This window comes from Morchella importuna (assembly GCF_003444635.1).
Source record: "Morchella importuna strain M04M26 chromosome Unknown Morimp01GS003, whole genome shotgun sequence".
Taxonomy (NCBI): domain Eukaryota; kingdom Fungi; phylum Ascomycota; class Pezizomycetes; order Pezizales; family Morchellaceae; genus Morchella; species Morchella importuna.
In genome coordinates this window covers 565,334-591,783 of record NW_025763400.1, presented here as the reverse complement: position 1 = coordinate 591,783, position 26,450 = coordinate 565,334, and the positions used below count along the sequence as shown (strand labels likewise).

At 46.6% G+C, this 26,450-nt stretch overlaps 6 protein-coding genes across 6 annotated transcripts; 3 read left to right on the top strand and 3 right to left on the bottom strand.

The window, feature by feature from the left end:
* Window positions 1-132: 132 nt before the first annotated feature.
* Window positions 133-2,309, bottom strand: LAJ45_01670 (uncharacterized protein; the record flags this gene model as incomplete). The annotated part of the gene is made up of 4 exons (XM_046111263.1): window positions 133-148; window positions 204-919; window positions 974-2,162; window positions 2,224-2,309. The coding sequence occupies 4 exons, from the start codon at window positions 2,307-2,309 to the stop codon at window positions 133-135; spliced, it is 2,007 nt and encodes a 668-aa protein (XP_045975207.1).
* A 4,959-nt stretch (window positions 2,310-7,268) lies between these two features.
* On the bottom strand, window positions 7,269-7,890 carry LAJ45_01669 (uncharacterized protein; the record flags this gene model as incomplete). The annotated part of the gene is made up of 6 exons (XM_046111262.1): window positions 7,269-7,278; window positions 7,361-7,443; window positions 7,514-7,544; window positions 7,624-7,671; window positions 7,763-7,802; window positions 7,854-7,890. The coding sequence occupies 6 exons, from the start codon at window positions 7,888-7,890 to the stop codon at window positions 7,269-7,271; spliced, it is 249 nt and encodes an 82-aa protein (XP_045975206.1).
* A 5,634-nt stretch (window positions 7,891-13,524) lies between these two features.
* Window positions 13,525-15,277, top strand: LAJ45_01668 (uncharacterized protein; the record flags this gene model as incomplete). Its single annotated transcript, XM_046111261.1, has 5 exons — window positions 13,525-13,626; window positions 13,786-14,877; window positions 14,940-15,102; window positions 15,185-15,200; window positions 15,262-15,277. 5 exons carry the CDS (start codon window positions 13,525-13,527, stop codon window positions 15,275-15,277), a joined length of 1,389 nt encoding a protein of 462 aa, XP_045975205.1.
* A 2,259-nt stretch (window positions 15,278-17,536) lies between these two features.
* On the top strand, window positions 17,537-18,571 carry LAJ45_01667 (uncharacterized protein; the record flags this gene model as incomplete). Its single annotated transcript, XM_046111260.1, has 3 exons — window positions 17,537-17,810; window positions 17,866-18,293; window positions 18,356-18,571. 3 exons carry the CDS (start codon window positions 17,537-17,539, stop codon window positions 18,569-18,571), a joined length of 918 nt encoding a protein of 305 aa, XP_045975204.1.
* Window positions 18,572-20,149: 1,578 nt separating this feature from the next.
* On the bottom strand, window positions 20,150-22,393 carry LAJ45_01666 (uncharacterized protein; the record flags this gene model as incomplete). The annotated part of the gene is made up of 7 exons (XM_046111259.1): window positions 20,150-20,182; window positions 20,236-20,664; window positions 20,722-21,765; window positions 21,865-21,906; window positions 21,967-22,007; window positions 22,122-22,138; window positions 22,347-22,393. The coding sequence occupies 7 exons, from the start codon at window positions 22,391-22,393 to the stop codon at window positions 20,150-20,152; spliced, it is 1,653 nt and encodes a 550-aa protein (XP_045975203.1).
* Window positions 22,394-24,399: 2,006 nt separating this feature from the next.
* On the top strand, window positions 24,400-25,509 carry LAJ45_01665 (uncharacterized protein; the record flags this gene model as incomplete). Its single annotated transcript, XM_046111258.1, has 1 exon — window positions 24,400-25,509. One exon carries the CDS (start codon window positions 24,400-24,402, stop codon window positions 25,507-25,509), a length of 1,110 nt encoding a protein of 369 aa, XP_045975202.1.
* Window positions 25,510-26,450: the final 941 nt, after the last annotated feature.

Genomic DNA, 26,450 nt, shown 5'->3' with positions numbered 1-26,450 from the left:
GTAGATATCATAAAAGGTTCCAACAACAATAAACTAAATGAACAGACAAAGGAAACTAAAGGCTGCTAGAGAATTGAAAACCCGGTGATGTTCCCTCACGCGATTTTGATCCCACACTTCTGGCACTTTCATTTATTTCGACCCGCGACTATTGACTTCAATCAGTGCCCTGCCAAAACCTTATAAAGATTGGGGTAGCTTACGTTTCATGAACGGTCTTGATAATGGCATCTACAACGCTAGGGTCACTCAATGTTGATGTGTCACCAAGCTGATCCTCTTCACCACTGAGAATCTTTCTCAAAATTCTTCGCATGATCTTTCCTGACCGTGTCTTGGGGAGATCATCGACAACGTATACCGCTTTAGGTGCAGCGAAAGGACCAATGGATTTTCGGACCTGGAGGGTCAGACTCTTGCGCATTTCGGCCGAGTTTGAAAATGCATCTTTGAGCGATACGAAGGCGTTGACGGTTTGACCAGTCAAATCATCAGCAATACCGACGACGGCAGCTTCGGCAACGGCCTCGTGGTGGATGAGAGCGGCCTCAATCTCGGCTGTGGAGAGACGGTGGCCAGAGACGTTAACGACATCATCGACACGACCACGAATCCAGTAGTAGCCCTCGTGGTCACGTCCAGCACCGTCTCCGGTGAAGTAGTAACCCTTGTAAACATTAAGGTAGGTCTCCATGTATCTCTGGTGGGATGCCCAGACGGTCCTGGCCATTGAAGGCCATGGCTGCTTAATGGCCAACACACCTTCAACATCGTTTCCGTGAAGCTCTTCACCAGAGACAGGGTCAATGATGGCAGGCTCGATACCGAAGAATGGCAGCGAGGCAGATCCGGGCTTAGTTGGTGTAACACCGCCAAGAGGGGTAATGACATGTGAACCTGTCTCGGTTTGCCAGTATGTCTACATACAGTTAGTGCGGGTAAAAAAATATTATTAAGGGTAAGGGAAACATACGTCGACAATGTGGCACTCCTCATGTCCAACCTTCTCGTGGTACCATTTCCATACGTCTTCAGCAATAGGCTCACCGACTGATCCCAAAACCCTCAACGACTTCATCTCCCTGTTGATGTGGTGGTCACCAGCACGCTTCAATAGTCTAAGGGCTGTGGGAGCGACGTAGAACTGGGTGATTCCGTGTTTCTCGATAATATCCCAGTATCTTGAGAAGTTGGGGTAGGCTGGAGTTCCTTCAAAGACGAGAGTGGTAACACCGAGAAGCAAAGGCGCATATACTGCGTATGTGTGTCCGGTAATCCAGCCGACGTCTCCCGCAGTTCCCATTTTGTCACCTGGGTGGAGATCGAAAACGTACTTTCCAGTCATCGCTGCCCCCAAAAGGTAACCAGCAGTGGTGTGCATAACACCCTTTGGCTTACCAGTAGAGCCAGAAGTGTACAACAAGAACAATGGGTCCTCTGCGTCCATGAGAGCGGGAGCACAGTATCCGGGGAACTTGTTGACCTCCTCGTGCCACCACAAATCACGGCCCTCTTGCATGGGGACCTCAGCACCGGTGCGACGGAAGACAATGACGTTCTTGACCTCAGGGCACTGCTTCAAGGCGTCGTCGACAATGCGCTTGGTTCCGATGACCTTGCCACCACGCTTTCCCTCGTCAGAAGTAATAACGACCTTTGATCCGGCATCCTTAACACGATCACGGAGAGACTCCGCCGAGAAACCCGCAAATACTACTGAGTGAACAGCACCGATTCTGACAATGGCCATGAAGGCAATAAGAGCCTCTGGAATCATGGGAAGGTAAATCGCAACAGTGTCTCCCTTCTTCACGCTCATCTGCTTGAGAACAAACGCCAATTTGCAAACCTCGCGGAGAAGCTCGCTGTAGGTAATGATACGGCCTTCTGAGGGCTCGTCAGCCTCGTAGATGATGGCTGGTCGGTTGGGGTCCTTGAACGCCCATCGATCGACACAGTTGTAACAAGCGTTCAAACGACCCTCGAGGAACCAAGAAACATCGCCGTGTTCGAAAGATCCATTTCGGACGGTCTGGAATGGGATGTCCCAGTGGAGGAGCTCCCGTGCCTTCTCTCCCCAGAACTTGTCAGGGTTCTCGATAGACTCCTTGTATTGTACTTGGTACTCCTCAAGTGTCAAATGAGGTTTTGAGGGGTGTTTCCTTTATGGATAAGAACATTAACGATAAGTTTCTTTAAAGAGAGCATTTGGTGGATACTTACTGGTAGTATTTCTCCGGTACTGAGTACTTCTCGACATTGTGGGCCTCGATGACCACCGGGGTGGGTGCAATGCTTCCTTCAGACATCTCTAGTTCCCTTTATTCAATTGAAGAGTTTTCCTTAGGGGATGATAGCTTTCTTATTATGTCCTTCTTCTGTTGATGAGTAGATGCTGGAGAAGAGAGAACTGGAATGGAAAGAAAACACCGTAGATCACAGTCCTCTTGTTATACTCGTGGACACGGGCGAACGGATAGTGTGCAAAAGCCACGTCTCTTGGATTCAGGTCCCCAGTTATAAAGAACGAGAGGGTCCAAGACCAGTCCGAAAACCAGTCCCAAATCGCCCCGCCGCATTACCCAAAAGCCTTAAGCTCGGTAAACAACCTCGGGGTCCGACTACTAACCTACACTACCAGTGATAGCCCGCCAACAATCATAATTAGAGTGATTCCAAACGCAGACAGGGCAGCAAACTGCAGACTGTGGGGAGAAAGTTCGCCCATCCCCATCTGCCTCGATCCTCGATTTAGATTTGTCTAGTTGTGTTAGTCAAAAAACAACTCGCTGAAACAAATGACGATTGGCGGGGTTTTACGAAGCAGTGCGGGGGAGGCGCGCTAAGCATCCCATTGCTCTGTCTCAACCCTCCCACCTCTCGGACCAAAGGTAGGCACGTTCCACGTTCCACACCGGGGGAAAGGAACCCTTTGGTTTTGCTTTTATTCTATGCATTATCTTTCACTCGATGAGGCGGCGAAGACAAGAGATACATGTGTTTATGCCCTTTCAGGGGAATGCGGTGTAACAAACCTACTCCAAGAGCCTCAGCTATTGAGCCGTGTCTATGGAAACGCTGGCTTAGTGGAGTAGGCACTCTTTAGAGTGCATGCAAGCTTAGATTTTGGCTTGTATGCAGACCAGTCCAGCATGCCAACAGAGCAGCAGGTACTTGGATGTAGGTACAGACGTATGTAGGTACCTGTACCCCACGGGAGACCATTTGAGCCTTGGCTACGGGTTACAGGATGTTAATTGTTCTGCAGCTGTCGGGGTCAAAGGCCGTAAAAATACGCCCGCACAAAGTACTCTAGTTGAAGATGTTACGGAACCCACAACTTGTGAGGCATGTGCCTCTATCTAAGCATATACTTTTGTTGAGATTAGGTACAGGGACTCTAGCTGCTAGAGTGGGGGCATAGATAGAGCAAGATATGAGCCAAAGGGAAGTGCTAACTAACACTAATAGCCACTCCAGAGACACGGCAGCAGTGTACACTCTACATATTCACGGCCGGGCTGTTCTATGTTTCATCTCGGGTCAAGTGTTTCGATCATTTATTCTCCGGATAACTGATCTGCCCTTTTCTGTTAGGGTTTCGGTTATGACAAGAATAAGAACAAGCAACAGTAAGTAAGCAAGTAGCCGAGTGCGAGTGCCACTGAAAATGCATCCTCAAACCGCCTCGGTCTAAACTCGGAAAGCTTGCGGGAAGATGACGATAACGGCCCCCCCGCCAAGTAACCCCGGACATCCGGGGAGTGATTTTCTGGGGAAATGGAAGCTAGAGAAACCGATATGGGGAAGCGGGATAAAGAGAAGTCTAGACAACACGAAATGGTCCCTGATAACGAAAAAACACCGGTTGTTTGATTGCAGTCACGTCTTTCCTGGGCCAGCCAATCTCACGATGCCATATCAACTTCGGGGCGTCGTGTAACATAATGGCGGGTTGATGAGCATCAGGGTGGTACCGGTAATGAGCATCTCATCTTGAATTCCGCATAGGTTACCCGGACAAGCTGCGGGACGTTCCTCATGGGCCGTGATTAATGGGGAGCGTATGAAATAAACAAACTACACGCAACAATAGAGAAACATTGCACTTCCGCGCTCTCTCTCGGCGAATTAACCCACAATATATAACTAATCATCCCGATTCCCACAGAATCTGCTCTCGGTCACATACATCTCCGGAAGAATTGATAGTGCCGCTCAAAACAATATCCGGGACTGCTTCAAGGCTCGGCTATATGCATATGGAGGTGCTGTATATAACCATGGTCCGTGTCCCAACAAAAAGTGGCATCGAAATGAGGGGCAAGAGTCTTTGTATTGAGCAGGAGAGAATGATTGATTGCTCGATCGATATACAGCTCATTGAGAAGCTGCTTGGCGTGATACACAGCCCTATTCGATCGATTAATACCCACTCTAGAGGGATAAAGATAACGACTGATCAGATTGCCTATTACATACCGTTAGCTTAGGAGCTTGGCGTAGTAAACCACATAGGCGACGGTCTAAGGTGAACTATGGAAGTTTATGGCACTCCAACAAGCTCAGCTAAAGGAGGATCAACAACTGACCGTTAACTCCCATACGGGCCATGCGGGCTTTAAGGGGCGCGATGTCATGGGATAATAACCATAGTTTTATTCTCTAACGGTCACAGCCTGAGAACCAGCCCTAATCCGATAGGCGTTAAGGCAATACACCTCCTCGTCGCTCAGAGGTTATAAGAATGAAGTTATATATATAGTCAAAACTATATTCTAATTCTTCGCCATACTATCAATCTGCAACGGCGGATATATTATTACCCGTTTGCCGAAAGTCCCTCCGGAAAATATTAAGACGAATCTGCTTTTGAATCGATTTCGGCCAGATAGATTAGCACGAGGGAAATCTGCTTTTGCCTGAAGTCTAAGTTAGTTACAGGCAAAAAAAAAAAAAAAAAAAGAACAATGAAAGAAGAAAACAGCTCTCGAGCGAAGTGCGCTACCTCCTCCCTCGTTTGAGGTAAAACCCGCGAGAGCCGTTGGAAATGAGAGGGTGTATTCTCTAAAGGAAGCGAGAGAACGGAACATGCCGCTATTGATATAAAGCAAGAGGCAAGGGCCAGGTAACATGCAGATCCAGGCTTACTTACATACTCTACTGTAGATAGGACCCTAGCCAAGCATTGTGGGGAAAACGTGGTCGGGTATGAGACAGAGGGTTAGGTACATTTATGCAGAAGCCATAGTTTTCCTTGTTGAAAATCACATCCACGTGTTTTCTTTAACTAGCCGCACATAGTACCTGAGTAAAAGATGCGATGGGCCTAGGAAAAATTAGTGAGCACTGCCACTGGATAGACAACCCCAACTAATAATGTGTTAGCGCTAATATTCCATCTGAAAGTACGGGGAGCTCGCCGAGCGCATACTTTTCACTACCAACTGTTTACTGCTTACAGCGTATATATGTTAATATATTCTTGGGCCGAACAATGATAGACTTCAGTGAATACGACGGGGCCGGGTATTCCAACTCTGAATATTCGAGCCAATAATTGTGACGAAATGTGAAGATTATATATATAAGACTTGAGCTCACATCACCCCATTGTAGTCCAAAGTGACGCGACAGTATTCAGGTGGTATGGTCCTTCGCCCTCCTTACATTTTATGCTAGGACCAAAAGCAATTAATGTACATGTAACAGAAAAATGGACTAGAATTCAATCATAAGAGTTCTTACCAGAACAAAAGTAATGCCCTGGGTAAACCGATTATCGTCCCCTTGGCTTGGCTTTTTGCTAAACATCGGATGTCAAGACAGACTCAGCCACGCCTGCATGGGCTGGGAATGAGGTTAACTCTAGGAAGACTGGGTACTGAGAGTGTCAACTAGAAGAGTATTTGTGATAGATTTATCTTCCGCGGTGACAAAAAGAAAGCTATTTATTGAGCTGGAGAATGAGAGTAGAAAACTAAGGCGGTGTTGATGACGTTGTTGAAACTTAAAACCTTGTAACCATGTACGTAGCTTCTTATCTCCTTCTTTCACCATGGCACCACCTACATGTATTTTTTGCAAAACACTCTCTAGTAGTATCTTGGTAAGTTCGGTGGGATTTATGGGTATTTATCTAAGAGACTCATTAGTATATTCATATCAATTTAGGGGAGATAAGATATAGAAGCGGTACTGTGTGGATGGTCGTCAACATCACCCGATTTCTGTTGAAACTGGCGGTATGAATCTTTCCACTTCTTCCTTGGTACCCTGCAGATACCGAAAGCTGCTAATTCAGTATATCCACTGGATGGATTTCGAATTCCCAAATAAGAACTTGAGAAACTTTGTGACTTCCATATTTCGCTTGGATTGCCTCAACAACCTACAATGTTCGAATCTCAATAGATAATTCACAGTCCCCTTGGAAGCCAACCTTAGCTCTGAGTTACAGTCCCACTCATCCTACATCCACATCCGTACAAGCCCCTTAACACTGGTTAGCAGAGTCATAAGACGTGCTCTGTATATATAAAAATAGCATCCAAAACTTGGTACAATTCCACAATCAACGGTTTCATAGATCAGTCACATGAGATTGACCTGAAACAAGACAAAAGAGCTGGCTATCAGATTTGCTCACCTGAGACGGCAGTGACGAGGGGTAGGAAAGTGGCAAAATGGTAACATTGCTGGTGGTTTCATTGAAACTGTCGGGATTCTAGTAGCACGGATGAAGGAGCTCTAGTCTAATACTTCGTATATGTATCAGCAAAAACAAGCATTCATTCCGCATATTAGTGCAACATATAACCTTATCTCTTTCTAATATATCACTAATTCATCACGATTTACACGGCAATTACTACTATTCGATTCGATCCTAACTGTCAATTCGGTGGCAAGTATATAACTCCCGGGTACGGGGTTAATATCAAGGCCAGATCATTAGCCCTACGCTATCTATGTTTCAAACATAATGAGGCTAAGCATGCATATAATGGCAACACTTTTCTAATCTGCTAGAATTTTCTATTCTGAAATCAATATTAGATTTGCATGCTATCTGCTAGTCTAAAAGAAGAGGTCCTATTGATCAGCTTCACTCAGTGATTTAAAAGTTATTAATATATTGCCACTGTATACATATATATATAGAAGATGGAAAAATATCGTTTTCGATCATAGATTATATATAGGTTATATCTGCTACAGCATATATTGCAAGCTAACATAATTATATAATAGGTATATAAATAAAGTTATATGAGTCTATAGTTATATATATCTGCAATATACCGATTGGTGGTACGGTATTATAAAGAAACTATCATATCTATAACATGCAACACACCTTCGGCAGTATAGAGGAGTTTCTAAAACATTATTCGTATATTGATTTTCAGAGTTGATGCTAGAGGCCCTAATATCAGGTTCCTAATATTAATGAAATCAGTAAGGTAAACATAAGGTGTTAAAACTATGCATGCAAGGAATCCACATTTACCGCAGGTGTCAACAACATGTACCACACGGCACTACAAACTACCAAGGTCCGTATGTCTCAGAAATCAACCTACGAGAGACGGAGCCAAGGTTTCCAGATTCAATACTCACCGCTCCACCACCATCTTCGCCACGATCTCCGCCACGATCTCCGCCTTTCTACCCCACAAGAAACCCCACCTAAGGTCTATTCGGGTTCTTTCCCGGTTGTCCCATTGCTCACACACTTTGGGGTCCACTCTAATTTAACCCAGTCTCAGGAAAAGATGGGATGAAATAAATGACTGCCGCTGTCACATATTCAGCTCTTCAACCTTGGTAGCACCGGTGCACCGTAGTACCACCAATCAATTGTGTCAGCTCGGAAAGCAAATCCATTCTCAGCAATTACTACAAGCCTAGATCGCAGCATTTTCAAGCCTGTACACACTCACGGGGGTAGTTAGCAATTGGCGTATCTCCATCTGCCGTGGAAGGGCGAGTTAAACATGAAGCCTATATATCCTGTATTAACATCATTAGCAATAATGGGTGGTATACGTACTGGCTGTTAATAATTACAGATAAGACGCTGTAGAAACAGAACCCCGCTAGACACTAATAGAAATGGCATGCGGAGTCAATCTTAAAATGTCTGTCTTGGATTTAGTGCACATTTATCTCATAGAGCGCCAAGTGAACAATTAGCTGTAGTGCGGGGAGACCGATGGTTAAGTTCATGCAGTCGGTTCATTATGTGGGTACATACTACATGTACTACAACAAGTTATTTTACGGAGGTAAAATATATAAAATCATTACAGTAATGCTTCTTTTAAGATTGATTAATCACGAGAAACAAGGGCCTGCAGTTTAGGACTGAAATTCTGAAATACCCAAGGGCTGACATTTCAGTAGTATTTCTGGCAATCAATCATGCACAAATCTTGCATGTCATTGGCATCAGATATTTCCCCGCCTTTAGAAATCGTGGAAATAAACCACACCATCTATGAATTCCAGGGAATCCTATCAATCATCCAAGCTTAACAACCACCAGTTGAATCTATTAGACCTTCAAACGGCCAGTTTATGCATATTTACTTACCACCCTCTTTTAGGAGCTATGCCGGGGATAAACCAGACGTTATAGACAGGCTATAAGCACAATCACCTTGTTTGAATTAACCGCCCCCTGGTTACTCAACTGGGGCGCGTGACTTCATTATTTAAGAGAGTACATACGAGAATTCGATTGTACCTACGCTTGCTCATTCACCAGTTCAGTCGCTATGTGAGTGGATCGAGTTATGGTTAAATTTGATATCAGTACTTCCATACATCACAAACATCATAATGCTCTGTTTGAATGCCGGATTCCGAAAGACTTTTAGGTTTTAATGCATCTTGGAAATGGATAATTGGCCTTTATATGCACGTTGTGTGTTACATTACCATAATCATGGTATTCTGCTATGTTTTCGCCGCCGGCTTTCTCCGTTTTCTATGGTATCCCCACCCCCATGTCCGCAACTGTTTATTATCCAACCGAGAACTGCTCATGCATGAAATGATCAAAAAGGGCTATATGCCAAGCCAGCACAATCCTGTGATTGGTCAAGTCCACAAAGCTGCTTAATAAATATTACCCATGAGTGATCAGCTATGATCGCGCTCTACTTTCCGGCCGGACAGAGCCGGACCGGGGTATGAGATTTGCTCGATAACGGAGAAATGTTTGCAATGGCATGACATGAAACCGACCAAGTTTTCCTATAAAATCGCCGGCTGGGTCGTATGGGGTATAAATAGCTATAGCACTTTTTTTACTGGCTCATTGATCAAGCCTTCGGACATTTATGACCAAAGAGGTACATGCGACATTCCCCCCGTCCCCTGCATGGAATTCCCGGAAAACCCTCATACATACTGGCCAGCCCGCAGGGTTGATATGTAGTCTGCATATTGTTAAGTACGCACATGTCCCGAGCGCGAGTATCAAAATATATATATGCACTGCAGCCCGAATCACGTCGTTTCGATTCATATCAACGTGCATAGTCATGTAAAATCGAGAGATCAAGTCGGTTGAAGTTCTCAATTGAGAAGATAGGGACCGTTGCTCTTTCCATTCTTGGTACAAGAAGCCGTAAAGTATCCTAATATGGCCTCCCTGTTCGTTGTATCTGTAAGGTCTGGTTTCTGAACACGCCAGAAAGAGTAGATCCAACTCTAGGAGCGGCAGCTGGTCGGATCTGCTTGTCAGTAGTACAGTATGCTTGTGCTCTACTTTTCATCTCATATTTGTGAGGATTGTGAGGGTTAAGTCTTATGCTTGTAGATTGTTCCTGCGCGCTGGTAGGATGTAATTAGTCTGTATGCCCGAAATACATGTAACTGTATATGCTTTGGTATACCTGCATTAAACTTGTCTTGTGAGGCCTTCACATCTCATCACGATCTCCTTCGCATGCCGCTAGACGAGCGTTTTTTTGATTACTTGCATTCGCTTGTCAATCTCGTTCCAGCAACGAAACAGTGTCCTTTGGGTACAACCCAGGCCCAATATCAATCCCAAAGTAAGGTAGATACATTAAGATATCGAAATCAATCTCTCCCATCGACAATTCCTTAAGCCCCCACCATATCCCACCCCCATCACATCCAATTCCAGAAGTTCCACCCAAAGCCCCCCCCCCCCCCCCCCCAGAACCCTGATACTGCTAAAGTAATGAACCTCATGATCAATAATATTCCCAGATATATTGATCTTGCTTTTCTCACCGCCATTCCCAAACAAAACAAGTTCCAACGGTGATCTGCAATGTGCCTGAACATGGTATATATGGCATCCATGATCATCGGCCCCAGCTAGCCTTTGGGGAGCATATGTATCCCCTCAGACACAGATGCTCACTCGGATAAAGTGATGTGCGATACCAGCACTTTTGCCTTTAGCAGAGGAAAAAAAGATGATATATCTTATGCCGGTAAACCTGTTCAATCACAGTTCCCCCTGTCGTTGGCCATCGTCTGCCATGTGGTACCAGGGTAGTCTCGATTCCGGGGCATCAGCGCGCGGTTTTCATAAATAACTATAGATTTATTAATTCTGGTATATATCTTGCGGAACTGACCGTACCGGAGAATTATGGACTCATTAAGCCACAATGATGTCGATCTCAGCCTCCTTCTTTCTATCTCGTATTCTTTTTACTGCAATGATGGTTTATCATTACCTTTAGCCACCCCCCCCCCCCCCTCTCTTTCCACATATTCTTGCCACAGATGTCCCTTAGCCTTTCAAACAACAGAAAACAATCCAATGTTTTACTGTCTTCAGGGATTCTTGCTTGTCAAAAGTGTCAAAACAAGCTTCCATGCTGCCGGGTTTACAGCGCGGGAAAAGTTTCCCTGTACATACCCCCACACGCAGCAGCGAACAGGCCGGATAACGTCCGGCATCGAGAGAACGTAGGGTCGGACAACCTGCCCAAACAAATGAACAATGTCCGCTCGGAGAAAAAATTTAAAACCTATGGTGGGGGAAACTAAGCCTCGATAGAGGAAAGGGAAGCATAGCAAAAGCAAGTAAAAGGAGGCACTCGGGGTGGAGGTTGCTTATCAGCCTACTCGTACCGCCACCACGACGAGAAAATGTACCAGGTTCCCTACTGCGGTACTTGCCCTGTAGCGAAATGAGCCCGCGGCCGCCACAAGTCTCTTCTGGTTATCTATTGGCTAATCATTGATCTGTAACCCCCATGTGCCCAGTAAGACATTGTTTCTTTGCCAAGGCGAGCAGGCAATCAGTTGCGATAACCCTAATTGTACGGTCACCCGTTAGATATAACAATTGCTGCGGGGGGATACTTGTAATACGCACTTTATTATACCCAGCTAGTTAGGTACCTAGCTGAAAATGTCCTAATCGCTCCCTTGGTACGAAATTCCTGTTGGAAACTTCTTGGACAGGTAGGTACATAATACAAGACGATGGTAGAGTAGCCATGTAGTTAGGTACCTCGAACACAACCCAAAGAGTCTCCCATGCATGAGGGCAGGACAAGAACAGGGAATCAACAACCCTCATCCATCTCCTTTTAATAGTGTTACACCCGTCGGGATGATATAGCGTGCCCCGCCTTGTATGGGCCAGTCCCGTACCTTACCTGCACCCACTCTTGCTAGCTAAAGCGTTTCGGTAGGGAGCGGGTTATTTTGAAATAAATTTCGAAAAATCTATTCCTCGCGCCTTTGGCCTTATTATTGATTGATTGCTCTATTATTCCACCTTACACCCTTTTTTTTTTTTATTTCTCTTCCCTTCTCATGGTAAAGTATTGTATGTATACGCGAGACCTGACAGCTGCAAATGCACACTTCCCTCGCATCCCAAGCGAGAACGGAGGGCCGTTGCAGAAGGAACAAAAAAACGTAGTGCTAACTATCCGTGAGCTTGATTTTGGATATTCTACTCGAGCTCCTATACCTCATCCCTCGATGCTATTGCTTAGCCGACTCTGTCTCATCTCCCTATCGCCCGGTAACCACTTTGTAACAAGTTTTTAGTTTCCAATACATTTCCCTAACCGTGGGACAGTGTCCATGTTCTGCGGAAATAAACTTTATGATTTAGTTACCAGATCAAGCTGCCGGCCAAGCTAGGGACCATATTGCGTGCGAATCATGTACTGCGAATCATTCACATCCATCGGATGATTCTGACGCAACAGTAGGCACGTATAGGTACCTATCGGAAAACATGGACCCTTAGTTCCCCAGGTAGATAGGCATGATATCCTTCTTCCATATGTCTCGAGCGTGTACTCTACCTATAGCTATGTAACGAGGCCCGGAGTCGCTACTAATCCCCGGAGCCAGCCCAGTTGAGGTAAATAACACATAGGTTTTCCAAATATCCATCACCAGGAGGTCCAAACTTTGACCCAAGGATGCCCAGCCGTTTTGGCAAGAATGGGGTTAGGTTAGGTAAGAAGCAGCAGCATGTTTCACCCTATGTTTTGTCACTTAACCCTACCCTCCCTACCCATCCAGTGATATCCAGAATGCCGGTTAGAAAACAAAGTTGGATTGTGCACCGCCTATTGTCCCTTCTTGCCCTGGGCGCACACACGCAAAAAAAAGAGAGGGCTCTGGAACGATGCAAGATGTAAATTGATCACACAGAGCTTGCACGTCCTAATGCTCCTTCCTGCATGCCTACCTTCCTCGAAAAAGGTTTCGATTTGCTCACCCCGCAACTGCAGGCAAACAGTAGACAAGGAAGATGCTGTCTCGTGCAGCTAAGCATTTCCACAGCCAGGGCAAGGATCATTGTGCCTGTCTGTCATGCCTGCTCCTGCCTATGTACCTATTCTACAGTTGTTGTTGCGCCGGAGTGACCTTACGTAGGAGAATAAAAAGTAAAAAAAAAAATAACGGCGTTATACGATTGATCCAGTGATCCCCGACCCGTGCTAAGCTCTGCGATGTCCCAGCGGTAGTTGGTGCAGCAACCGCCAAAGTAATAATTCGCTTCCGCTCATAGTTGACTGTGATATCCCCAATAGGGGACAGGTGCTTGTGTACAGACCTGAAATTGCTCGAAACATGCAGTCGCAGGGGTGTGTCTGCCTCCCACATGGTAGGGCACTAGCAATCCTCCGAGGAAGGGATTTAGGGGACTGGGAACCCGGACTAGCTAGACGGAGAATCCAAACCTAATGAATAGTATATATCTGTAAGAACCTCCGGATCAGTTATCACCTTCCAACGTCCATCGTCTTTCACTGACCGATTACTCGCTAGGGACTATATCAGAAGGAATAAGTACGAGAAAAAGGATAGAAGAAAAAGACTCACCAATAGTTAGAGGCTGGCCTCAACGTATCGAAAGATATATTTTTCGATTACTGTGATTCCTAGCGCTCTTATTTTATTTGTTCTTTTTTCTTCGTTCATTTCGGCCCTCTCTGGAGTTTGGAGTTCAAAATCGTCACATATCTAATTCCTGAAAATACTCAAATAATAATGAGTCTATTCCCATTCCCAGCGCGCGGCGGCAGCATCGATGTTCCACCACCAGTGCCACCGAAGCACGTTGCTGCCTGCGTAGTTACTACAAAGGCTCCAGTAAGTTCTTCTTAATTAGTAGGGTTTATGTGGGCAAGTTGGGCGGGGAATCTGGACCAAAAATCTAGCACCGACACCTTGTTCATTTTCTGCCCAACCTGCGCACTCAAAATCTCCTGTTCAAAGATATAACGAAACCATCACTGACCTTTACTCCAGAAACACAAGAAATCCTCTGCCTCCCTCTCCAAAGGGTCACTGGAAAGCCTCGTCAATCTCTACACATCCCGCAATGCCTCACCTACCAAGCAGCTTTCTCTTGATACCACTGTAGTCCCCGCCGCCGCCTCCCCACCCAGCTCCCCCGACACCCCAAAAACCTCCACGCTTACCCGTGCCAAAGGTGTCTTCGTCTCCCGCCGCAAAGGCAGCAGCTCTTCTGATCTCGACACCCTAACTACCGTCCAAGAGAATTGCATGGACTCCCCTACCATCCCCGGTCGCCCCGCGCTGCCACCCAGCTGGCGCAATGCCTCCCAACCCTTTTCTACGCCCCCCTTAGCTTCGACCTCGACTTCCGTCTCGCCCACAGAGCGGCCCATATCACCCTTCTGCCTCCCTGACACAACTTGGCCCGATACACCCTGGCCCGGTGTCAACCTCGCCTCAAAAAACATCAGCAACAAGCTTCAGGAGTACTATGACTCTCCGCCACCGCCACTACAACCACCAGCAGTACCGCCAAAAGCAGCGTTGCAGAGATCGCCAGCTTTCCTCGATCGAGAAAAGCCCGCCATTGAGAAGACGGTGACCTTCGAACGTGAGCGGCCCGCAGATGTCCGCGCGGTCGTGAAATACATGGAGCGTCCACTCTCACCACCGCTCACTCGCCCGCGTGCGGACTCGGCACCCACACTCACAACCACAAGGCGCCGCCGCAAGAAAAATAGTTTCTCTGGACCCTTGCCTCAAGGGGTGCGGCCAGCGAAGGCTCCCACACACTATACGTATAGCCAGCTACAATCGCTACAGCTCACAGCACGGCAGCGGAGCGAGGCATTTGGAGTGCTAGGGACTCGAGATGTGGAAGTGCTTAGTCGTGAGCTGGGTGGGCTGGAGACGCGGTGTCAGTATTTAAGAGAGACACATCGGAGCCTGCGCAGTGGAAGAAAGGCCCTGCAAAAGAGGATGTTGGGATATTTGAGAAGTGCAGCGAGTGAGGGGGTGAAGAGGGAGTGTCTGCTGAGGCAAGAGGAGGCATTGGCGGAGTTAGATGTAGCAATTGAGGACTGGGAGGATAAGCTAGAAAAGGTATTGTATTCTTCTATCTGGTGTGTGGATGTAAGTATACGCATATACTAACGTGTGGATAGGCTGAAGAAAGGAGGGCGCTGGTGAAGGAGAAGCTACTGGAACATATGGCGGCTGCGCTGTGTGTGGGGAGTTGTGGGTGCTCGCCACTAGAAAAAGGAATGGCGACACCGCCTGCGACCCCGGAAAGAAGGAAGAGGAGTGATAAAGAATATCATATGGAGAGTATTACCATATATGCTCTATTGGCGGATGTCCAGCAGGAGATCAATAGGTCGTCTGGTCCGAATGAGTATTCATGATTAAGAGATATATACCTTAAGGTAAGCTACATAGCCATGGGGACTATAAAATAACAGGGATTCTAACTGGTTATATGGTTAGAATATTGCCTTGTTAGTGGTTCTTACTAGAGGCACCCAATTAGTTGATGAGTAGTTGTCGAAATCATGTAGAACGACCATTAACGGCTTAAATAAACCCTCATATATATATCCTACATATTCACGCACTTACCTGGGCCCTATTCCCACAATTTCCCTTGTTACTTTATACGTTCATTGCCTTCTTATTTTCCCTTCTCTTTCCATTAATTCCTTCTCTTGCTACATATTCCATACTACTCCTCCAGACCTAGCAGCGTTTTTAAACTTATAAAAAAGCTGCTGGGAAAGATTCCCGCCTGTATTTTTTATTACCTTTTTATGAACAGTGTTTTGTAACTGGTGGTGAGGGTGTCGGCAACCTGCTGCCGTATTTCACTTCTTTATTTTTCTGTGGTCTATGGCCTCGGGCCGGCGTCGGTAAAGCTAGTGGGTGGCCGCGGTTTTATTCGGGTTAGGTGTATGCCCGAAGAGGGTATTGTCCGCTGCCGGGAATGTTGATAATGAGTCCAGTTGAGCTGGTGCGTGGTGGAAATTTTCTATACTAGATTAACTTCTATGAAGTCTAATTATTGTCCACCAACTTTTTGGCTCAGATCATTTCCCCTGTGAGCTTTTTACTCGCCCAGACGCCTATAACATGGGCCTATTTTTCATAAAATGAACTCCGCAGCTCCAGGAAAGCTTTTGAGCAGTCGCATGTTCACAGAATTTTGTGATTTTTTTCCCAGCATATAGTCGGTGAGTCGGTTCATCCAGATAAGACAGTCATAAGTGTCCGATACGGTATTGTCCCCTCTCCTCACCCAACAGGCATGGCAAACACCAGCACAAAGTCCTTGTGCTTAAGCTAGCCACCCCGGCCCTTCGCCAAATTATCCGTTCACCGCCCAAACATAACTCCAAACAATTCCTTGCCTTGATTGCCATGATTCCTATCTCCATCAAACATCTGGGCTCCCCAGCCCTCCCAGCTCGTATTCACCGTTTCACCGTTTCACACTTTGATACACCCCACCTCCTTTCAACCCACAAGGGTCTAGGGTCTAGGTGGATATATTAAAGTTTGAGAGGGCGTGAGTGTACCGCCATAACTCGAAAAATTGGCTAGCTTCCAGAGATCAAAATTACTTGTATGGGAAACTTCTGATGCAGATCGATGCCATTCAACTAATCACTCGAGTGATAATCCCTGGCCGGAGATAGCCAATTTTTCGAGTTTTGGCGGTATTCTGTTTGGCCAAGGACACGCACGGTGCTGTTCGTGGCCCTTGGAGGTGTGTGGAGGTGGGATCCCTCAGAGCCAACATGGGATTGTGATTGTGTGTGGTTATCAAATCCTTGCACAGCATCTGGCTCCGGTTGGAAGATCTACTTTTGAGATGACTAGACTAAGATGGAGTAGATCTGCCGTTCTCGTGCAGAAGATTCGACTAGTTGGATGTGAATGGTTGATTGGTGACAGGTCAGTATGGTGTTGCTTTTTGGTAGCGAAGGAAACCTTTGTGTGTGTGTGTGTGTTGTAGGTGAGAGCTCCTAAGTTGGTTGTGGGTGAGGTGTTAGTAGGGTATTTGACCATGTTTCGTGTCGGGGAATGTTTTGTTTCTGACTCCGTTATCAGACAATCGAACGGGCTAGTAACAGTACTAGACTCTAGTAGGTGGTCCAGGTATCGGGGGGATGAATATTTTCCGAAAGACCGAAGACCGACCGACCTGACCCAAGGCCAGGGTATTTGGGAACACAGGATTCTCTCGCACATAATGGGAATCCGAGAGATTGCCAATGACGTGCTCTATATTTAGGAACCTCACACATACGTACTACACGCCACGGGGGAGGGATATCGACGGATTATTAATTGTTCTCTCTCTCTCTAATTCAGTTCAATTCCACTCTTTGAGCAGGCAATAACCCAGGTACATACATAGAACACATAGAACACATAGAGAAAGGAATTGGTCTCTAAAGAACATACGAATCAAGCCTTTCCGTTTTCAGAATAATTGAGAGCTGCTGCGCGGATCAAGCCGAGCCTTCCAAGATTCAGGAGACCTGTCAAATTCAACCTCGTCCACACTCCACTTCAGCTCTTACACGCCCTCCCCTCCAACCACATCATGAATTAGCAGCCCCCCCACCCTCACAACTTCTACAACCTCAACCTCACAACAATAATAACAACAATCAGCCCCTGGTATTGGGACCTATTCTAAATCACAGCACCCTACACTCGTTTTCTCTCGCTTTCTCTCGGCAGAAATAGTTATACAAGCATGCACTTCGCGCTCCCAACTCGGAACCACCGTTCCTCCCCCTTCCTCGCAGCATCGTCTGTCCCACGCGCATACTTCTCCCGACGGCGACCTATATACGCCCTCATCGCGCTCGTGGTAATCCTGATCTTATTCTTTGGCCGAAGCTCTGGCCCATCACGGCCATCGGATGCGCCAGACACAGTGCTAGTTCTACTGGTGGACCGGAAACACCACTCGGGGGAGCATATTGAGCGAGTGATCGAGAATCGCCGTACATATGCTGAAGCCCATGGTATGCACATACCCTCTATTCACAATGCATCACTCGGCACAGCTAACACCAACAGGCTACGGTCTATTTGTCAAGTCTACCAGCGACTATCCAATCGGGCCTGTCCCCAGCGGCTGGTCCCGCATCCCCGCTCTCCGCCATGCCATGTCCACCTTCCCATACACAAGCACCTTCTTCTTCCTTGACTCCAACAGCATCATCATGAATCCAGAGCTCTCCATCGAATCCCACATCATGGCTCCCGAGCGCCTCACAAAGCTTATGCGCCGCGATGTGCCCATTGTCCCGCCTGACAGCGTAATCAAGACATACCGCCACGTACCCGCGGAGCGAATCCAATTTGTGCTGACGCAAGATAAAGAGGGGCTGGATCCGAGCGCGATGATAGTCAAGAGGGGACAGTGGGCAAGTTATCTGCTTGACGCCTGGTTTGATCCGATTTTCAGGCTGTATGGGTTCCAGAAGGCGGAGAGGCATGCATTGGTTAGTGTTCACCCCTAAAAAGAGGCATTCAATTGGAGGAAATTAATAGTGATGTTTTATAGGAGCACATCGTCCAATGGCACCCCACAATCCTCACGAAGCTTGCACTGGTCCCACAAAACATCATGAACAGCTTCCCCAGCACTGGCAACAGCGATGAAGGCGCATACGAGGACGGCGATTTTATCCTCAACCTTGGCGACTGCGAGGCATATGGGCGCAACTGCGAGAAGGAGTGGAAGAAATGGATTGCAAAAAGGGCAGTCTTGGACGAGTAGAGTCTAACTTTCTGAACAGCAGCAATTGATCGACCTATTTTTGGCGGGTGGTTTATTTTCTTTCTTTCTATATCCTTACTAACCCTTTCTTTCTTTCTTCGCGGAGGTGTGGTGTTGTTTTAAACTATTTTTTCTTCTGTTCTTTTTTAACTGTTGCGTTATAGACTGGTTTTCGAATTGGAATAATCTTTGTAGTAGTCTTCTTTCATGTCCATACCCTTCTATTGCACCCCACCATACCCTTCTCTATCTTTGCATGCACAAGTACTTGTTTTTGCTTTTGGTTATCATCCTATCGAGGGATCACGCATGTCTGTATTCTATTGTATACATTACTCCGCTGGCGGACCATGCCAGATGGGGGGCGTAGGAGAGGATGTACGTTGGGGCCGGAGTTGCGGTCGGGACTGTGGTTGAGGTTAAGGAAAATAAAAGGATGTGATCATGATTTCTCACACATGTTTTCTCACTCGCCATGGACCGTACGATGATGATGCAGTAATGAGTAGCAAGAAATTTGCGCCGATCACCTAGTAGAATATCAACCCATAGAATTTATAGTACCAAAATGTAATAGTAACAACAGTAGCAGTAGTAGTAGACAATCTCAAAGGGGCCAGCAAAGGACCAGAACAGGCCAGACCAGCAACAAACAAAAGAGACCAACATAGTATATGTAACTATGCGTGTAGGTATCGAAGGAGGAAAGAGGGAAATGAGTATAGAAACTAGAAAAAAAGAAGAAAAAAGAAAAAAGAAGAAGAAAAGAACCATGCTATCTTTTGTTTATCAAACCAAATTCCAAAATGCCAATAAAACACGCAAAGGAAATAATTTCCTATCTCACCCCGCGGGGAAGAAAAAGCTTTCCATCAAAAAGTCCTGCAAACTGACGGCCAAGAAGAAAAAGATCATCACCATCGCAACACCCAACACCCCCGAACCCCAAACCCCGCATGCACCTCCAACTGACTTCCTCCAATTTGCAACACAATCATACATGTATATAATATATAAATGAGATGAAACGAAACAAAGGACATCCGCATTTTTTCCAAGATAAACCACCACGCCAGATGAAAAAGATGAAAGGAAAAGGGAATACCCCAACAAGTCAAAATGGTAAGAGTACTTTACTAGTATACAAGCAGTGCAATCAAACAGTAAAAAAGGATAATAAATAGTTAGAAAAGAAATTGTCTCCTGGTTAGCTGGAAGAGTCGGTTAGTTTGTCGGTCTAAACATGTTTCTCCAACCAAATGTTGTGGTCCCTTTGTTCCGTATCATTTGGAATCCAGACACGCAGACCAATATCAAAAACATACGTCCATCAAAGAAGAATACAACAAAAAAAACACAAACACCGTAATAAAACTCCATATGGCAACAAGATAAAGAAAAAGGAACTCCAGTATCCCCACCACGTCGCTTCTGCATCCAAAATATTTCATTAGCAACGCATGCGACATACCTACCTCATCTACAACCTTTCTAGTCTTGTTGGAGTCCCAAGTCTTTCCGAACTACAGAGACAGTGTGGTGAAACGGATATCTATACCCCTTTCGTGATTTTCCATGTCAAGGTGATGGCTTTAGACGTATCACCGAGCACTACACACTTATCAGCAATCCTCACTTACCGACACCTAGTGCATATAACTCACCTTCAACTCTCCACCTCCTACCGCAACCCTAACTCCTCCCTCATCCCAGCTGATCTGACTGATCCCTTCTTCATCTCCTGATGACACCTTTCCGTTCTTCCTCCTAACCTTCGTTCCATCGTACACGTGCGTCATTGTACCCGTCTCTGTCTTCCATACAACCAACCTTCCGTTCGCACTTGATGCTAACCGTGAACCATCTGGTGAGAAGGAAATGCTTTCTATAGGATCAATATGGCATTGTAGCTCATGGATCAGTGTCCTTGAGGTTGTGTTCCATATGCGGATAGTGCGATCGTCGGACGCAGAGGCGAGGATGCGGCACGTAGGAGGCGAGTTAGTTGTTATGGGTTGCCAAACGAGGGAAACGACCGATTTGATATGTCCTGTCAGCTTAGCCTCACAAGCTTCCGTGGTTTTATTCCAAATCTAGACAAATCGTTAGTACTAGCAGGTGAGGTTTCAATTCTAGAGACCTGTGCTAACCATAACAGTATTATCCACCGCTCCTCCGGTGGCAAACCGGTCTGATACTTCATCCCAGCTTATACAGTTCACTTCCCCTTCGTGTCCTGAATACGCAAAAGATTCTTCAGTGTTCAAGTCGTATTTGAAAACGCCTCCTCTGTCGCCACATGCGATGAACTGGCTATTTTCCACCCAGTCCATATCACCCGCTATTTCCGTATTCGCCAATTCATAGCTTTTTCGAAGGTCTCCTGTGACAGCATCCCACGCGATGATTTTTCCATCACACGACAATGAAAGCAATGTATCCGCCGATTTGTTCCATTTTAGGTTGTTAACTGGGTATTTGTGCAGTGAGTGCGAGAAGCGTAAGAACCCATCAGTTGTCCATATTCTTGTTTGTCCATCATAAGAGCCTGTGGCCAGCAGATCCCCCTGTGGACTCCATCGCAATGCCGTTACATCTCCGTGCCTTGAAACCGTCGGGTCATTTAAAGTCGCCTTTTTCTGAACCAAAGGTTCGTGTGATATAATCTTATTTTGAATCATGGACGATTGTGCTGCCTCGAGCGGCACATTCCATATCCGCGCGATCGAGTCTGGACTTGCTGTAACAAGTACCGTCGAATGTACTGGATTCCATGCGCATGTTAACACGCTTTTATCCTCTTGCCCGAGCAGTATTGTATCTGCCGCTGTCAATTCAACAACCTCTTCCTCCATCTGGGTACCGATGCTGTTGAGTTCGACGGGTACAGGTGTTTCCGGAAAACCATCTGTCATTGGCGTATCGCCATCAGCTCCCGGTAACACCTTTTTCCTTCGCTTGTGGCCTGTTACGCCGTTTCCGTTTATCACATCATCCCGCCCATGCTTTCTTGAACTCGTCGTCTGAGTGGTTGTGGCGGAAGTTGGAGAATTTGATCCTTCCATTGGATCATCATCGTCTTCTTGAGCATGGACATTTTCCTCCCCAACACCTTCGTCCTCCACATCGGCCGCAGAATTGATGTTTGGGAAGAAACAGAAAGGCTCGGCAGACTTTTTTCTCAACCCACCATCCTGTTGTGGTTGGATACCCTTAGTCAGCGACGTATCCTGCAACCATCGAAATCGCGAGACATAGCACCAGCCTCCCGGACGCTAACGAAGTGAACGTGCCTTATTGACGAGCGCGGCGCACTCAACGTACTGAAGACCTCTCTGGATCAGGTATATCAATGAGCCAGTCTTCATCCCTCCGAAGCCATTTTTTCTGTCCACCTTACTCTCAACCTGAAATTTGCAGGCCGATTCCCGGAACCCTGTCGCACGGATAGTTTAAGCAATGGAGGTACAGGAGTAAAAGAGATGAAAGTCAAAAAAAAAATTGAGGGATCCAGTCGAAGAATATGGAAATCAGGGAAGGGCGCACAAACCTGACTCTTGAAGGTACCTAAGTATCAGATATAAGTGTAAGCGGGTTTACTTCTATAGTTACTTTCGAGTCCCTGTGAAGCTCGGACTGAAGGGGTTTATTGATGAGAGTGGGGACTGGGACTGATGGATGGAGCGAAGAAATATTGAAGGGGGTGGGGGGTGATGGTGCGTGTGATGTATGCATGTAATGTAGGTGTATATATTATCGAGAATCAGAAACTCACCTCCAGACGAGGTAATTCACTTTTTCAGATGTCAGTGAGCTTGACATAGGTGCTCACAAAGACGCACGCGACGGGGGCTAGCAGTATTGACGGTTAGTTGATAACAACGAATCAAAAAAACAGGGTTATGTGGATAGAGATGGGGTTGTGATGGGGTTGTGATGGTTGAAGGGAGAATCTGGGATTGGGGGGTCTACCAAAGTTGAAGGCTAGGGAAGAGTTGGTTGAGTGAATGGATACGTGAGACGGAAAGGGTTGGAATCAAAAAGGATGGGTGACTGAGAGAAAGAATTGAAGACAGGGTCTGAAAGAGAAGGGAGAGAGAGATTATAGATTGGGGGAAAGACACAAAAGAAAGCACAAGACGAACAGTTATTGCAGATTGTTGGAGTGGGAGTGAGTGGATGAATGAGAGGGTATGTAGACAGACTGATGGATGGATGGTGGAGAGACCAGGGCAAGCCAACTTGGACAAGCGCAGCCGCGGATGGGCGCTGGGGAAGCGAGGGAAGGGTTGTGGGCCTTTTTCTTTTGTTCTTCCTTCTTTATTTTCTTTCTTTCTTTGGGGAATAATATCAATCAATCAATAGAATGGGGAGGAAGTAGGTAGGTAAGCAGCCAGGCAGGATGTAGCCCGTAAGCAAGCACGACGGGTGCGTGGCTCTAAGTGATGCCGAGAGGCACAGGATACAGGATGTGTGCGTGTATGCAGCGAAAAGCGGCCAGGCAATGGGCTGTCTGGGGGAGACGGATGGGTGGACACGGAAAGATGAATGGCGAGGAATGGTTGATTACATGAACTGTGTCTCCCTTGACCTCGAGAAGAAAGAAGACTGGAGTTTAAGAGAGGGAAAGAGACGAACAACACGGTCTAGGTATCGTGTGTGTGCGTGTCTGTATGATACTGTATGTATGTGGGTGGATGTACGTAGTATGTAGTAATGTAAAGAGAGGTATGGAGTTCCTACAGTTGTATGTGTGGATGGACAAGTATGGGCAAATGTGTATGTTTGGGGAAGAGGAGGACTTGGAGACTCGGAGATTTGAAGATTACAATTGATTGACTGATCGATTCGAGATTGACAGGTCCCCGGTTGATGGTTGGCCGAGTCGCGACTGAGCAAGATAAATTCAAAGATGGAGATTGACTGGCTGCTGACTGGGCTGGGACTGGTTCGGGTCTGCTGGAAATTGAAGAGTGACTGGGGGGTGGCCTCCGTCCGTGTGGGTGCGTTATGGTGTGGATGGATGGGATGCTCAGACAGGCCGAATGAGGTGTTAAACAGCCACCTTTAGCGGTTTGATGTTGGACAGCAGAAAGAGAGAGAGAGATCCGGGGACCAGGGGCATTCTGGTCGACCGGGGGGTAGGCTCTTTCAGACTCTGGAGGCTTTCTTGATCGTTGCGTGTTTTCGGTCGCACGTTGCTTATGTTGTCTTGGCTACTTTATCTAGGGCGGATAGGGTCTTTTTTCAAGGGATGGGGGATATTCAAGACGACTTCTTCAATTCAGGAGAGACTACATTGTGCCCCCTCCCTGCCTCCTCTTCTCCTCATCCTCCTAGGTAGGTAGGATAACTGTATATCGAGTTACGCAACAAGGGCTACAGAAGATCACCACCTGGAACCGTTGCAGTAAGCAGCATGGCATGGCACCCTGAGTGAGACTTGAACATCCACCAGAATCCCATCTTCAATGCGTCATCCCTTTTGGGCCTAGCAGCGGAAGGCAATTCGCTAGCCTGGTCACCATCTCAAACCTTTCCCTTTCGGCTGCATATCGCATCACATTAAAACTTCGATCTGTGGCTGCCTGCTGCTATTAAGCCACTTTAACGGTTGGTCTTTGCGCCACTTCCCTGTCTCGCGCGTTACCCTCCCGTTTTGTTTTTTATCTTGGGAAACGTAGAGTACCTAAGCAGCCAGCCACCGTACCTCACCTATCTAACGTCACGTCACCTCCCCTCGCAATTCTTCATCATCAAAACCTCTTCTGTTAGCTCATCACTAATTATCACCCGTCCTGGTTTACCTTCCCGTTATTGCTCTTGCAATGCCCCCTCGAGTCAACATCCCCCCCCTGACACGGGCATCTCTTCTCCTCACAATATCCTTATCCATCATCACAGCAACACTCCGGTACCGGGACTTTCTCTCACGTCAAACCCCCGACTCAACGACTTCCCCGGACTTACCAGCATCTGAGGGTGAAATACCCGAGGAGTACTTCACCATACCCTACCTTACGGTGGTCCCCGCAGAATCTCTCCCCTTCCCGTGGACCTTCTTAACAGCGGCATTCATTGAATCAAATATCTTTACTCTTATCATCACACTCACAACTCTTTTCTACGGTGGGAAATACCTTGAGCGCGCGTGGGGTAGCTCTGAGTACGGGAAATTTATTCTCGTTGTGGGAATCATACCAAACTTCCTAGCGTTCGTTATATACCTCATCACATTTGCTGTTACTGGGGATCCATCAGCCAGCTTTGTCACCATCTGTGGCGGGGTAGCATTGCAAGCAGGGTTTTTGGTGGCGTTCAAACAGCTAGTCCCCGAACACACGGTTGACGTGTTTCGCGGCATCATCAAAATTCGGGTGAAACACTTTCCAGCACTGTTTCTCCTTGTCAACACACTATCGGGACCACTGTTTGGGACGGACGTGGCTGCGATACTTGCTTGGTTAGGGTTTGGCGCGGGATGGTGCTATCTGCGCTTTTATAAGCGCTCATTCCCGGATCTAGGGAGCAACCAGGCGCCTAGCCTTAAGGGAGATGCAAGTGAGACCTTTGCGATTGCTTACTTCTTTCCGGACCCATTAAGTCGGCCTATTGCAATTGTCTCGGAGGTCGTATACAATCTTCTGGTCACAATCAGGGTTTGCACACCATTTTCTGCGGCAGATATTTCAGCGGGCAATACTAGGGCAGAGGCACGTGGTGATGCAAGGCTGGAAACTTTGTTTGGCGGTGGTCACGGAGGGCATTCAAGGAGTGGTAGCACGAGTGGGGCACCAGTCCCAGGTAGCGCAAGAGCTGAAGCGGAGAGAAGAAGAGCTTTGGCGTTAAAGGCCCTGGACCAGAGACTACATGCGGCAGCTAGTAAGCCCCAGGATGCTGATAACGGCGGGGAGGGAAGCTCAACTCAAAATCCATAATGGGAATTCAATGGAAGACAGTAGAGACTTGACGGTGTGAATATATGGGTAACTGTGGAAAGATGGTGCTTGCCTAGCCTAATTTCTTGTTTCAGCGGGGAGTTTTTTTTCCTTTTGTTTTAATCCTTTTTTTTTCTTCTCCTCAGGCTTTGGCGAATTGAAGCCGAGATTGGGCCCTTTCTTGTAGATATATCGATACCCTATGTTTTGTCTTGGTTAATTTTTTTTCTCCCCCGTCTGTGCGATGTGATATTTACTGAAAAAGAAAAAGAAGAGGGCGGGCTATGGGCGGCGTTGAGCGATTAGAGGTTATCTTAGTGGAAAGTACTGAGTTTATGTGTTGGGTGGGTTTTGCAAAGTGAGAGATTTGATTATTCACACACTTCCAGACCAGTTAACCTGCTTTGTGGTGTGGTTACGCCTACGGACGAGTGTACGGGCGAGTCGAACCAATCAGTTTTGTGCCTTGGTTGAGGGAACTACATATATATGTGTTTTATGGCACGTACAAACCTGATTTTTAAATGGGGTTTGATACGTGCACTAAGTCCGATTTATATAAATAGTCCTCTCCTGGTGGGCTGCCTTACTACCCATAATCAGCAATTATCCGTTGGGTTGAAATACTAGAGTTACTCTCTTGTAAGTCTTAATACAGTTGAGGTGTTTGTGTTCACTGGCTCAGGCGATCAAGTTCATTTGTCGTCATGAGGTATCACTCGTGAATTGGTACCGCAAGTACTTGTGTCACGACCCATTTCTAGTTCAAAACTTTTCATTGAACAATCAGCAGGATGAACGTGATATTAATATTTACATAATTTACAGATAAGCCCCGTCTCTGCTTCTCAAGAACAACAAAGAAGAATCTACTAAATGTATTCATCTTTTCGATAATCGATGATCGATATTTTGTCAAAACACATCTACTCGTACTTCTG